The sequence below is a fragment of the Eulemur rufifrons genome, chromosome 13 (assembly GCF_041146395.1).
Source record: "Eulemur rufifrons isolate Redbay chromosome 13, OSU_ERuf_1, whole genome shotgun sequence".
NCBI classification, from domain to species: Eukaryota; Metazoa; Chordata; class Mammalia; order Primates; family Lemuridae; genus Eulemur; species Eulemur rufifrons.
In genome coordinates, this window is record NC_090995.1 from 795215 (window position 1) to 809522 (window position 14308).

A 14308-nucleotide genomic window follows, 5' to 3' on the forward strand; every position below is an offset into this window, starting at 1 on the left:
TACTTCGGCATCCGTGCTGGAGATTATGGGAGAATGAGGAAGTTTTTTAGGAACACAAAACTATATAAATTTCCACAGATAGCATATATTGTGCCACGTGCCGAGTTTTGGTTGTTTATGTTTAAAAGGACCATAGTAACATTAATAAAATAAGTTCTCAAAGGGTTCATTGATACCAATAGTTTATGTCTACTAGAAATAACCATTTATACTTGGTTACCGTTTAAAAATGTTCTTTCTAAGTGGCAGAATTAGCTGATTTTGAGAATTTGATAAAGAAGTGATTCTAGTGGCTGCCCAAGAATTTCTGTGTAACTCTCCTAATAAGAAAGATAAAGAAGTGACAATGCTACCTGCCACATCCACCTACCCAAGAAGTGGGCCTTGAAAGAGGGAGCTTGAAGATGAAGTAAAATCAATGAGATTAAGTAGTCAATTCTTCAAGATTACAGAGACCTTGTCCTGCTTCATAAGAAAAGCAAGAAGATGCGTAGAGATTTGCAGTAATCAGGAAGAAGGAATACGACTGGCTAACAGTAACCAGCGCTACTGGGTGCTGACCACGCGCACAGTGAGAACGATTCTTGTCGCCATTTCGCAGGGAAGGAATTTGTCACGTGGCGGTGCTGGATTTCGGAACCAGGTTTGTCCGAGTCCGGCGCCAGCAGAGCTCGTCACCGTGATCCCAGGGGTCGTTCTCTTGAGAAGGTGCAGACCCAGTGCCACGTGTGGGACGTGACCTCCCGCTGCTCTGGCCTCCTCGCCTTGACGCGGGCTCTCCGAGCCCAGCATTGTCCTGTCAAAATGACTTTCTTTCTCATTAGCAGTCTAAATTTTGGAGTAAGATTTTTAAATTTAAAAATTATATATACACATACATCATTAAATAAACATATTTATTATAAATCGTATATAATAAAAACTAAACTGAAGGGGTTTTTTTGTTTTGTTATTTTTAGAGACAGGGTCTTGCTATGTCACCCAGGTTGGAGTGCAGTGGCATGATCATGGCTCACTGTAACCTTGAAGTTCTGGGCTCAAATGACCCTCCCACTTCAGCCTCCCGAGTAGTTGGGAGGTGCAGGCCACCACACCTGGGTAATTTTTTTATGTTTTTGTAGAGATGGGGTCCCGCTATGTTGCCCAGGCTGACCTTCATTGAACTCTTGGCCTCAAGTGATTCTCTTGCCTCGGGCTCCTGAAGTGCTGGGATTACAGGCGTGAGCCACTGTGCCCAGTCTAAACTGAAGGTTTTTAAAGATGCCATTCTGGTTGTCATTGTGTTTTGTAAGGAAGGAAAATGGTGGTGGTGGTGGTGGAGGTGGTAGTAATGGTGGAAAGATTTTGATGTTCTTTGCAATTTTACATGCAAACTTTTTACCACTTTGTTGAACTGTGAAAATGATTGCCTGAAGCAGGGGTCCTATGTATTAAACAATTCATCCTTGTGTTTATGGCCTAGTATAGTGCCTGGCACATATTTGGCACTCACGAATGTGTTGTATTAAATTTTCCCTTTCTCTCACGTAATTTTTTCTTTGGTTCTACCACAGTTTGTAGTTTGTGCCTCTAATCATAATGCTCATTGCACTTGTTGTATTAGGAATAAGTTTACTTACTAGTAAAAAGAAAAAGTTGACTAATAAGGGTTTAAACAGTTTCCTCCAAGCTTGGCAGTCCAAGACTAATGGGGCAACTGGAGGATGCCGTCAAGGAATCAGCTTCTCCTGTCTCACTTACCCGCTATGCCAAGCACAGGACTTTTGTTCTCATGGGTGAAAGATGGCTGCTGGCCCTCCAGACATGGTATCTACATACTAGGAAAGAGAAATGGAAATCTTAGCGGGCAAAGAAGAGAAAGTCTGATCCTCTAAAGGCCTCCTCAGGGACTCCCACTTACGTCTCATGCATAGAACTGTGACATATGGCCACCTCTAGCTGCAAAAGTGACTAGGATTTAGAGTACTGTATTTGGCTTGCAGCCTCCATGGCATGGAAAGCCACCGGAGAAGAGATTGAAGTAGGTTTATTGAGCTAACCTATCCGCCTTATAGGCGTTTTAGTCACTGGGTATAATTTTACCTTTCTTGGTATACTGTAAACCTATGGAAGACAAAGAATGTGCTTTGGTAATCTTTGATTCGCCCACAATGACGAGCAAGCGACCACCATAGCCCTGATCGTAGTTTCTAAGACATTGTGGCTACTCAGTCAATGGTGTTGTATTTTTAAACTTTACTTTAGAAATGAGAACCAGGCAGGAATTAGTGACTCTGGTTTCTTTGAAAATTATGGAATCCAGAGATTTCCCTTTAGTGACTCATCCGTCATACCAACGTTGGAAAATTACCTGGAACCTTCCTGCTTCTTCAAGTTGGCCCATTAAAGAGCACAGTGTAATGGTGATATTGCTTGGCATACTTTCAAGTATAACTCAAAAAACAGGACGGGACAGAAATCATAAAAATGTGATTGGTCAACAAGGGCTTTTTTTTAAGAGAGGTAAAAACGTAGATAAGAATGAGGATAATATATTGGAATCAAACAAAGGATCAGCAATTGAAGGTTAAGAATAGTCTAATTGAGAATATTTTAGCCATTTAGAGTTCTAAGGGAAGAAATAATATAGTCCCAAATCTTTGAAATCGAAAGATTTTCAAATTGTTGCTATATATCTATACTGTTTCTCCTTCAAAACAGATCTTGTTCCTCTTCCCTCTGTCATCTTCTTAATTATACATCATGAGGGATGAAGACAAAGCAATTGAATGTGAAGATTCAGAACCATCCACAGGGATGAGTCGCACAGCCTCTGTGCATCAAGAAACGCAGGTAAATCAATAGTCAAATGTGCATTAAATAACATCCCAGTCATTTCTTTAAGGAAGCGACTGTATTTTCAAGCTATGATAGAATTGTGTCTTCATTCTCTACCTCTCAATTAACAATTCTCCCCATTCTTAATCCCCAAACTCATACAGTCCAGGGAAGGTGTGACTACCAGTTTTCCAGCTGATGACGTTACCAGCTGGCCCTATCTGAGACTGGAAGAATTGAAATGCTTTGTGTTCCTGGCCTAATCCCTAGAATGGTTATGCTTTCTTCCTTCTCTCTGTATTGCTTAAATTCAGGCAGATGAATGAATGTGAATTGGTTTTCACCACAGTTAGTTATCTTTTCCTGAACCACTTTGGTATATGGGCCAACTATTGTCCTGAATTATATGTTAAATATGCTGATTTTTAAACTCAGCATTACAAAACATAATGAAATTTTATGTCACACAAGCATTTATAATACAGGTTGAATGTACCTTATCCGAAATACTTGGGATCAAAAATGTTTCAGATTTTTTTGGATTTTGGAATATTTGCATGTACATAATGAGATATCTTAGGAATGGGACCCAAATTAAAACATGAAATTCATTTATGTTTCATATACACCTTATACACATAGCCTGAAGGTAATTTTATACAATATTTTTAATAATTCTGTACATGCAACAAAGTTGCATTTTGATTCTGACCAGTCACATGGGGTCTGGTGTGGAATGTTCCACTTGTGGCATCATGTTGGTGCTCAAAAAGTTTCAGATCTTAGAACATTTTGTTTTGTTTTGTTTTGTTTTGTTTTTGAGACAGAGTCTCACTCTGTTGCCCGGGCTAGAGTGCCGTGGCATCAGCCTCACTCACAGCAACCTCAAACTCTTGGCTCAAGCGATCCTCCTGCCTCAGCCTCCTGAGTAGCTAGGCCTACAGGCATGCGCCACCATGCCCGGCTAATTTTTTTATATATATATTTTTAGTTGTCCAGCTAGTTTCTTTCTTTTTTTTTTTTTAGTAGAGACGGGGTCTCGCTCTTGCTCAGGCTGGTCTCAAACTCCTGAGCTCAAACGATCCGCCTTCCTTGGCCTCCCAGAGTGCTAGGATTACGGGTGTGAGCCACCGCGCCCGACTCTTGGAACATTTTGGATTGCAGATTTTCAGATTAGGGATGCTTAATCTGTACTAAAAATAGTGACTGTGCTAAATACTCCTAACATAGTTCTTGTTCCAAGTACTAGCTGAATAGCTAATAATAAATTTATATATTTTCCTTATAAAGTACTATGCTTGATGTTAGTAATGGAAATTTGAATTGTAATGTGATGACTCAGTAACTATTAAAAGTGTTGCAAATATACAATTTTAAGGATTTTAAAAAGTGCTTTACATACAGGAGGAGACAATTATGAACCTCAAAGGTACAGATGGAAATGAACCAACAGAGGGAAGTAACCTATTGAACAGCAGTGAAAAAAAGCTACAAGAAACACCCACTGAATCAAATCACTTACAAAGACTGAGACAGACATTGGCTTGCCCTCCTCATGGTTTACTGGACAGAGTAATAACAAACGGTATGTAAATGGTAGGGATGGATTCAGAAAGAGAGGGTAAAAGATGACGTTGTTTTAATGAGAGATGTCTAATTAATATGGTGTAAAGGACAAAAAGAAGTTTACTTCTATCACACGTAAAAACTACTCGGTGCCCAATTCCCAACGGTAGCTGGCTCTGCTCTCCACGTTCACGGGCCCAGGCCGACAGGGCTCTGCCATCTTCAGCCCAGCCTCCAGAATCACTGCGGTCTCCACCGTTTAAGCCAGTGGGAAGGGGAAAAGGACAGAGATCAAGGGCTTTTTCCTGTATTATATCTGATCAATTTCACAGGATTACTTTAGAGCTATAGAAATCACTACATAATGTTGGTCGTTGTTCCTGTGAATTCATGCAACTACTATTTGAGCAAACACAACACCATTTACACTTCCAAATAAAACTTGTCATTTTATAAGTAAGGTGGTTGGTTTGCAATTCAGCTAATTTAATCTAATTTTAATTTTGAGACAAGGTCTCCTCTGCTGCCCAGACTGGAGTGCAGTGGAGTGATCATAGCTCACTACAACCTCCAACTCCTGGGCTCCAGTGATCCTCCTGTAGCAGCTGGGACTCCGGGCGCACATGACCACCCCCAGCTTGAACTTCTAGCCTCAGACGAGCCCCCTGCCTTGGCCTGCCAAAGTGCTGGGATTACAGGTGTGAGCCACTGTGCCCAGTCTAGTTTTTTCTTTAAGAAGATATTATTCCTTTTTATAAGAGAGATTTAAAATTTTTGTTTTATTTTATTTTTACATTGGCAGATAAAACAGTATATATTTCCCATGTACAACATGATGTTACAAAGTATATATACATTGTGAAATGACTAATTCTAGCTAATTAACACATGCATTACCTCACATAGTTATCATTTTTGTGGTGAGAACACCTTATATCCACTCTTTTAGCATTTTTCAAGGACATGGTTCTACTGTTCCATAGCAGACTAGGGTTGACTAGAGTTAGCAACCATATATTTTACACCACAAAGTAGCTAGAGGAGAGGACTTGAAGTGTAACCAATACACAGAAATGATAAATACTCGAGGTGATGGATACCCCAGATACCCCAACTTGATCATTATACTTTCAGTGCATGTAAAAAATACTCACATATGTAAAATGTATAAATATGTAAAATATTTTATACCCATAAAAGAAAAAAGAATACAACATATTATTAACTATAGTCACCATGTTGTACAACAGATTTTTGGAAATTATTCCTCCTGTCTAACTGAAATTTTGTATCCTTTGACCAGCAACCCAAATTTGGGTTATATATTTGAGTGATGTATATATATACACACACATATATATATATCTATCTTCAAATATAAGGTCTACAGAGAGTAGCAACATGTCAAGGCATTGACCATTATGCCCCTGATATTCCTTAAATGCCTGGAATTTAGCCACAATTTTTTACTTTCTTTTTTTTTTTTTTTTTTTTTGTTCTGAGACAGGGTCTAGCTCTGTTGCCTGGGCTAGAGTGCAGTGGCATCATCATAGCTCACCACAGCCTCAAACTTCTGGGTGAAGGTTATCTTCCTGTCTCATCCTCCCAAGTAGCTGGGACTACAGATATGCACCACCATACCTGGCTAATTTTTGAAAATTTTTTGTAGAGACGGGATCTAACTGTTGCCCAGGCTTGTCTCTAACTCCTGGGCTCAAGTGATCCTCCTGTCTCAACCTCCCAAAGTGCTGGGATTATAGGAGTGAGCCTCCATGCCCAGCCCATGAGCACTTATTAATTAATTAATTAATTTTAATTTCTAATTGACACAAAATTCTACATATTTGGGGGTAGAATGTGATGTTTCAATGCATGTATACATTGTGTAATGATCAAATCAAATGAATTAGCATATCTATCACCTCAAACATTAATCATTTCTTTGTGATAAGAACATAGAAAATCATCTCTTCTACTTACTTTGAGGTGCAAAATACCATACTGTTGACTATAGTCAGCCTACCGTGCAATAGGATACCAAACATATTCTTGCACTTTAATTATAACTTTGTAGCCTTTGACCATCCTTTCTCCGTAACCCCATCCCCTCTGATCCCCAGTCTCTGGTAACCATTGTTCTATTCACCATTTCTGTGAGATCAACTTTTTTAGATTCCACATGAGTGAAAACATACAGTGTTTGCCTTTCCGTGCCTGGCTTATTACACTTAGCATAATAATGTCCTCCAGGTTCATCCATGTTGTTGCAAATAACAGGATTTTATTCTGTTTTATGGCCGACTAGCATTCCATATGCATACATACCACATTTTCTTTATCTGTTAATTCACTGGTGGACACTTAGGTTGAGTCCATATCTTGGCTGTTGTGACTAGTGCTGCCATGAACATGGCAGTGAGATCTGATTTAATTTCCTTTTGATATATACTCAGTATTAGGATTGCTCAATCATACAATAGTTCTATTTTCAATTTTTCGAGGAAGCTCCATACTATTTTGCATCATGGCTATGCTAATTTATATTACCACCAACAGCATGTAAGGGTTCCCTTTTCTGTACATATCCACCAACCCTTGTTATCTTTTGTCTTTTTGGTAATAGCCATTCTAACAGGTGTGAGGTGATATTTCATTATGGTTTTAATTTGCATTTTCCTGATGAAAAATGTTGAACATTATTTTCATATTTTTTTTTGCCATTTGTATATTCTCTTTGGAGAAATGTCTGTTCAGTCCTTTGCCCATTTATTTATTTTTTTTTGTTGTTGAGACAGAGTCTCACTCTGTTGCCCAGGCTAGAGTGAGTGCCGTGGCGTCAGCCTAGCTCACAGCAACCTCAGACTCCTGGGCTCAAGCGATCCTCCTGCCTCAGCCTCCCGAGTAGCTGGGACTACAGGCATGCGCCACTATGCCCGGCTAATTTTTTTATATAGATTTTTAGTTGTCCATATAATGTCTTTCTATTTTTAGTGGAGACGGGGTCTCGCTCTTGCTCAGGCTGGTCTCGAACTCCTGACCTTGAGCGATCTACCCGCCTCGGCCTCCCAGAGTGCTAGGATTACTTTGCCCATTTATTTTTAATTTTTTTTCTTGTTCAAGGATAGATTGCTATCTTTACCCGTGTTTTTTTTTTCTTTTTTCAGCATATTGTGGGGGTACAAAAGTTTAGGTTACGTATATTGCCCTTGCCCCCCCACCCCGAGTCAGAGCTTCAAGCGTGTCCATCCCCTAGTCAGTATGCGTCGCACTCATTATGTGTGTATACACCCATCCCCTCCCCCACCCACATCTGCCCGACACCCGATCAATGTTATTCCTACATGTGCTCTTAGGTGACGATCAGTGAAACCAATTTGATGGTGAGTACATGTGGTGCTTATTTTTCCATTCTTGGGATACTTCACTTAGTAGAATGGGTTCCAACTCTTTCCAGGAAAATACAAGAGGTGCTATGTCACCATTGTTTCTTATAGCTGAGTAGTACTCCATGGTATACATATATCACATTTTATTAATCCACTCATGTATTGATGGGCACTTGGGTTGTTTCCACATCTTTGCAATTGTGAATTGGTGCTGCTGTTAAACATTCAGGTACAGATATCTTTGTTATAGAATGTCTTTTGTTCTTTTGGGTAGATGCCCAGTAATGGGATTGCTGGATCAAATGGTAGGTCTACTTGTATCTGTTTAAGGTATCTCCATATTGCTTTCCATAGAGGTTGCACTAGTTTGCAGTCCCATTTGCCCATGTTTGAATCAGGTTATTTGTTGTCTTGGTATTGAGTTGTTTGAGTTTCTTATATGTATTTTGGATATTATCTCCTTGTAAGGTGTATGGTTTGCATATATTTTCTCCTGTTCCATACATGATCTCTTCACTCTGTTGATTGTTTCCTTTGCTGTGCAGAAGCTTTTTAGTTTGATGTAATCCCATTTGTCTACTTTTGCTTTTGTTGCCTGTAGTTTTGGGGTCATATTCAAAAAGTGATTGCCCAGACCAGTGTCACACGGTTTTTTTCCAGTGCTTTCTTCCAACAGTGTCATAGTTTTGGGTCTTACTATAAAGTCAGATTTAAAGACAATTTCAAAAATTTTGTCAAGGAATGATAGCATCATTGAAGTAAATACATGGACCCCCGCAGATGTTATGTTTACTGAAAAATAAGACTCAATTTTTTATAGTAACATGTCATTTGTGAGCTCTGGAAGACATTTTCACCACTTTCAGATGGGACAATGAAAGCCAAGCATAGATTGTTATGCTTTAGACTCTAGATAGTTTTTAATGAAATCAAGTAAAGTTCTGAACTAGCGTGGAGGAAAATCTCAAATTTATTTAGAATACATAGAGAAAATCAAGTTCCAAAATATACACTAGATGATAAGGCAACGGAAAACTTAATACCTTTTCTGTCTTTTTTATTATTTTTTAAAACTTTTATCATTCAAAATATAGCATATTTGTAATTAAAATATTTACAATAAAAGATACAGATTAATATAAGGGTAATAATGAATGATGTGATTTTGAGGCTCAATTTTAAAAAATCTATAATCATTGTTCATAAAGCTGCCTGAAAAATGGGGTTCGTGGTAGATAAACACCCCATCAATTACTTTCCTGTACTTCTGTTCCTGAGGTTTGTAAGACTACTTTTGTCCTATATTCCTTCCTGTGCTCATGTAAGTGTTCTTCTCAAAAAGTAAATCTTACATGTGAAAATATGATTTTCCAAAATCATAAATGAGAAGTAAATTATTAACTGATTTAAAATGTGATTCAGAGAAACTTTATCACTATACATTTGCTCTGTATTTAATTGTATTTCAAGTATGTGAAAAAAAGGAGAGTTAAGAGATTTTTTTTAAAAAGTGATCTTGAAATGAGAAAATGAAAACTCTTAATTCTACCTTGTTGAATTTAATATAAAGCTGGGTTTGTGCTATGATAAAGTAGAATTTCATAACTGGCAAATCCTACTTTCCCATTCTACCTCCAATATTGCATGGAAATTTCACCCCTTATAGCCAAGTGAAAAATACTGAAGGCCCCTTAGTTATTTCATGGCAATAGTATCATAAGCCTAGAAAATCTGAAACAATTCTATGAGGGTTTAGAAGAAGGGACATCGGACTCAGTCTCTAGCAACGGTAGACAAAACTTTATGAACAATCCTGTCACTTAAAGCAAGGAAAACATCCAAAAAAGTTTAAAAATTTGTAAGTGGACCTTTGATCTGTCAAAAAAGCAGGAAATCATTAGACACCAAAAACAAAGTGGGAGAGGTGAGCAAGCACGGAAGCTGGCTCTCACCCTGGAGGTTTCTGCCAAAGCCCAGTGAACTTGAGACTGACTCGGAGAGCCCCAGGCGCGAGGCTAAGCTGGAGCCTGCCCCGGTGGGAGAGCGATCACAGGAGAAGCCATTCGCTTTTACTCACCCCGTGGGATGATAAATTGAGGTGACCCTGTCCTGCAGATGGGACCTCGACTAAACCCGTTTCTCTCAACTGTAGTGGCTGGCTGGGGCAGGAGAGGAATCTCCACTAAAAATGTATAATTTCATCCCGATTTGTGCTCCAATTTCACAGAAAAAAAATCAGAAAAATGTATGTAACATTTTCAGATGGTCCCAGATTGCAAGCTTGGTAGGAGCAAATTCAAATCCTATCTAGGAAAACCAGCATTCCGTCTAAGCCTCCAACAAACCCACAGATACAGGTCCAAGGAAGAGCTCACTATCGCAGCAAACAAACTAAAACTCACAGCATGCACAAGGAAACAGAAAACAGAGATTTCAAGAATGTATGTCATCAGAAAACAGAATGTAAAATATGTTTGATACATATAAAGAAGTTAAAGAGGAGATAGCAAATATGAGTATGAAACAAGTAATATTTTAAAAATGGACAGATCTGAATACGAATCACCTTGAAGTTCTAGAAATGAAAGATATAGTAGAGTAATTGAAATTAAAAACTCAACGGATAGATTAAGCAACAGATCAAGTGAAAAGAGAATGGGTGACTGGCAGATAGATCTGAACAGATCATCTAGAATGAGTGCAGCTTACACAGGGGTGAAAACTGAGAAAACTGGGGTTAGCAACATGGGAACTGAGTGTGACTGCCTAATCACAGTGGGGAAAATGGGGAAAAGGAAATATTTGAAGAAATAAAGACTAAGAATGTTCCAGAACTGATTAAGAAAAGAAACCTCATAAATCCTAAGCAAAACAGAAGGAAGCCACACGTAAACACATCATACTGAAACTGCAGAAAACCAAAGAAAAACATCTTTAAAACGGTCAAAAAGAATTCCTTAAAAAAGCTGAAATTAGACTTCTCAACAGCAACAATGAAAGCCAGAAAAACCAAGGAATAATATTTTCAAGGAACAGAGAGAAAATAACTCTCAACCTAGAATTTGAGGTAAACCTGAGGTATACATAGAAAAACTATCTTTTAAGAATGAGAGTAGGCCAGGCGCGGTGGCTCACGCCTGTAATCCCAGCACTCTGGGAGGCTGAGGTGGGAAGATCACTCAAGGTCAGGAGTTTGAGACCAGCTTGAGCAAGAGCGAGACCCCGAACTCTACTAAAAAAATAGAAAGAAATGATCTGGACAGCTAAAAATATATATAGAAAAAAACTAGCCGGGCATGGTGGCGCATGCCTGTAGTCCCAGTTACTCGGGAGGCTGAGGCAGGAGGATCGCTTGAGCTCAGGAGTTTGAGGTTGCTGTGAGCGAGGCTGACGCCACGGCACTCACTCTAGCCTGGGCAGCAGAGTGAGACTCTGTCTCAAAAAAAAAAAAAAAAGAAAAAATGAGAATAAAGTTAATTCCAGACAATAAAACAAAGAATTTCCTACCAACAGATCCCTGTGAGAAATACAGCAGGCTCTGATACAGCGTGTTTCTACACCGCGAACTAGCTCGTCTGCAATGCTAAGTAGGGGAACTGTGTCAGTATAAAGTCGAATTTGCATTGTTGTGTATCATTTTTCCTGGCACATTAATATTCTGTAGCATTAAGCAATAGCAAGTGAAGGCAAAGCGGATTGAACCCCCCCCAACCCCCCAGAAAGGATCAGGTATGTGCTTTCTTACAATTGAAGGTAACGCCTCCCTCACATGAGAATCGTTTAAAAGCTGGAACCCCAGTGTAAGTGCAGTTAGTAGCTGGTTTAGGGGCTTCAGGGACTCTTAAACATTCCACAGCGTGAAGCAATCTGACGAGATTACACACGTGGAGTAGCAGCTAAGAGGATAGATTTAAAAACTGCCAACGCTTTCCCCTTTGTTTAAAAACTTTTTTTTTTTTTTTTAATTAATGGAGAGGGCTGCAGTGTGGACCAGATTCCTGTGGCGCTGCTCTCTGTGTAAAGCACATGCCCTGGGGAATCCACGTCTCGAAGTGGGAACCGTGGTCTCAGGGTTCAGCTTGCAAAGGACCGACTGCTTGCAGAGGACATAGACGTCAGTGGGGAGTTAACTGTGCTAGTACTTCTATTAGTGTTGCTTTTGTTAACAAGTATTGCTTTGGTCACAAGTTTTGAATTTTTATTTTATTTTATTTTTTTTTTTGAGACAGAGTCTCACTGTGTTGCCCGGGCTAGAGTGCTGTGGCATCAGCCTCGCTCACAGCAACCTCAGACTCCTGGGCTCCAGCGATCCTCCTGCCTCAGCCTCCCGAGTAGCTGGGACTACAGGCATGTGCCACCATGCCCGGCTCATTTTTTCTATATATTTTATTTTTAGCTGTCCATATAATTTCTTTCTATTTTTTAGTAGAGACGGGGTCTCGCTCTTGCTCAGGCTGGTCTCGAACTCCTGAGCTCAAACGATCCGCCCGCCTCGGCCTTCCAGAGTGCTAGGATTACAGGCGTGAGCCACCGCGCCTGGCCAAGTTTTGAATTTTGAGTGGTCTGCCCCAACTGTTTTTCTCATGAGACTTTCTATTTTTAGTGTACGGGTTTTCAAACAGGGGAACGTATTTCGTATTCCAATAGAAATGCTTCTACTAAAGATGATAGCTATAAGATGCCATAATGAATGATGATCAAAAAAAAAGGTTTATACATAGGTAATTCTAAATATCGACTGTAAGAAGAAACAATCATGTTGAATTCAAGGCAGAAGAACTAAAATACTGGAATGTGATTATAGTTCAAGTAGTCTCACGTTCCTGTGAAGAGGGTAAAGACAGCGATCATTTCTCTTTATAATGTTAAATCCTGATCCTTTTGTGGTAAAATTATAAAGAAAAATAAGAGAATGGTAAAAAAAAAAAGTTCAAGATAATGTTTCCTTCCGACAGCATGAAGGGAACTGGGGAATGGATAGGGAGGAACGCATGGGCAGATTTAGAAGCACTGGTAAAAATCTAATTTTTAAGACGGTTGGTGATTGTGCAGTTGCTCATATTACTGACGATCTTTACAAATTAAACATGATTATAAATATTTGCATATGCGTTCAATATTTGTTTTAAAACGTTATTTTTAGATTATGTCAGCACCTGCACATGATAACTTGTTGATGGTAACTAGTTTTCCTGGTTTATTTCAGTCACCATCCTTGTTCTTCTGTGGGCTGTAGTTTGGTCAATGACTGGCAGCGAATGTCTTCCTGGAGGAAACCTATTTGGAATTATAATCCTATTCTATTGTGCCGTCTTTGGAGGTAAACTTTTGAGGCTTATTAAGTTACCTACGCTGCCTCCACTGCCTCCTCTTCTTGGTAAGTGCCAAACACTTCATGTTTTCTTCCAAGTAGATCATATTTTTAAAATAGTCGCTTGGAAAATAAAGGAAAAACTGTTTCTATATTTGCAGTGTTGGAGCACAAAGCTGGTTGTTCAATTTTGAGTTTCGTGAGCCAGTTGTTAAACATGGCAATTAAAACAATAAATTTACAATTCAATAACTTACATAAAAAACAAGAGCAATTTAATACTCAAAACTTATCACTTCCTAATTCTTTTTCTACATTTCTCCTTGTCTATGCTTTTGAGATTGTGGAAACGCGGTGGAATGGGGTGCCACTGCCCTCTCTCCCCAGCTGCACATTCAGTGACATCATGTTGGTAGCTTAAAATTAGCCATGATAGAAGAATCTATAACAAAAAATCAGCAAATGCTACAAATCAGGGCTTGTTATATTGTCAGTTGCTCACATCATTGACAAAGAGTGAAATTCTGACATATATTGTTATTGTTTCATTTTCATCTTATTAGTATAAGCAAAAATAGCAACTAACATTCATGGTGACACTACACTTGCTCATCAGTGATGCGAGTGACTTCTTTGCTGAATCACATAGTGACCAAGTGTTTATTTGTAGTCTGATTTTGTCAAATCTTTTTTTTTTTTTTTTTTTTTTTTGAGACAGAGTCTCTCTCTGTTGCCCAGGTTAGAGTGAGTGCCATGGCGTCAGCCTAGCTCACAGCAATCTCAAACTCCTGAGCTCAAGCGATCCTCCTGTCTCAGCCTCCCGAGTAGCTGGGACTACAGGCATGTGCCACTATGCCCGGCTAATTTTTTTCTATATATATTTTTAGCTGTCCATATAATTTCTTTCTATTTTTAGTAGAGATGGGGTCTCGCTCTTGCTCAGGCTGGTCTCGAACTCCTGAGCTCAAACGATCCGCCCACCTCGGCCTCCCAGAGTGCTAGGATTACAGGCGTGAGCCACCGCGCCCGGCCTGATTTTGTCAAATCTTGGCTGAGCTACAACCATAAATGGTTGTGGACACAGAAGTTTGGCAAACAGGCAATGAAAGCATTCTGTGAGCATCAATTGACTATATAGAATTTACAGTGAAGATCGTTATGTATTTGTAAACTGGGTGCTGCCCATTCTTTATGTCAGGAAAATTTATAATAAACATATGTGCATATA

At 39.2% G+C, this 14308-nt stretch overlaps 1 protein-coding gene across 1 annotated transcript in view; it reads left to right on the plus strand.

The window, feature by feature from the left end:
- SLC9B2 (solute carrier family 9 member B2) overlaps positions 1 to 14308 on the plus strand; it is a 53811-nt gene that overhangs the window by 12069 nt on the left and 27434 nt on the right. The window contains exons 2-4 of the mRNA XM_069485462.1: positions 2701 to 2832; positions 4222 to 4402; positions 12976 to 13146. Of these exons, the coding sequence (XP_069341563.1) occupies positions 2743 to 2832; positions 4222 to 4402; positions 12976 to 13146 (442 nt within the window). The 5' untranslated portion in view covers positions 2701 to 2742. The remainder of the gene's footprint in view (positions 1 to 2700; positions 2833 to 4221; positions 4403 to 12975; positions 13147 to 14308) is intronic.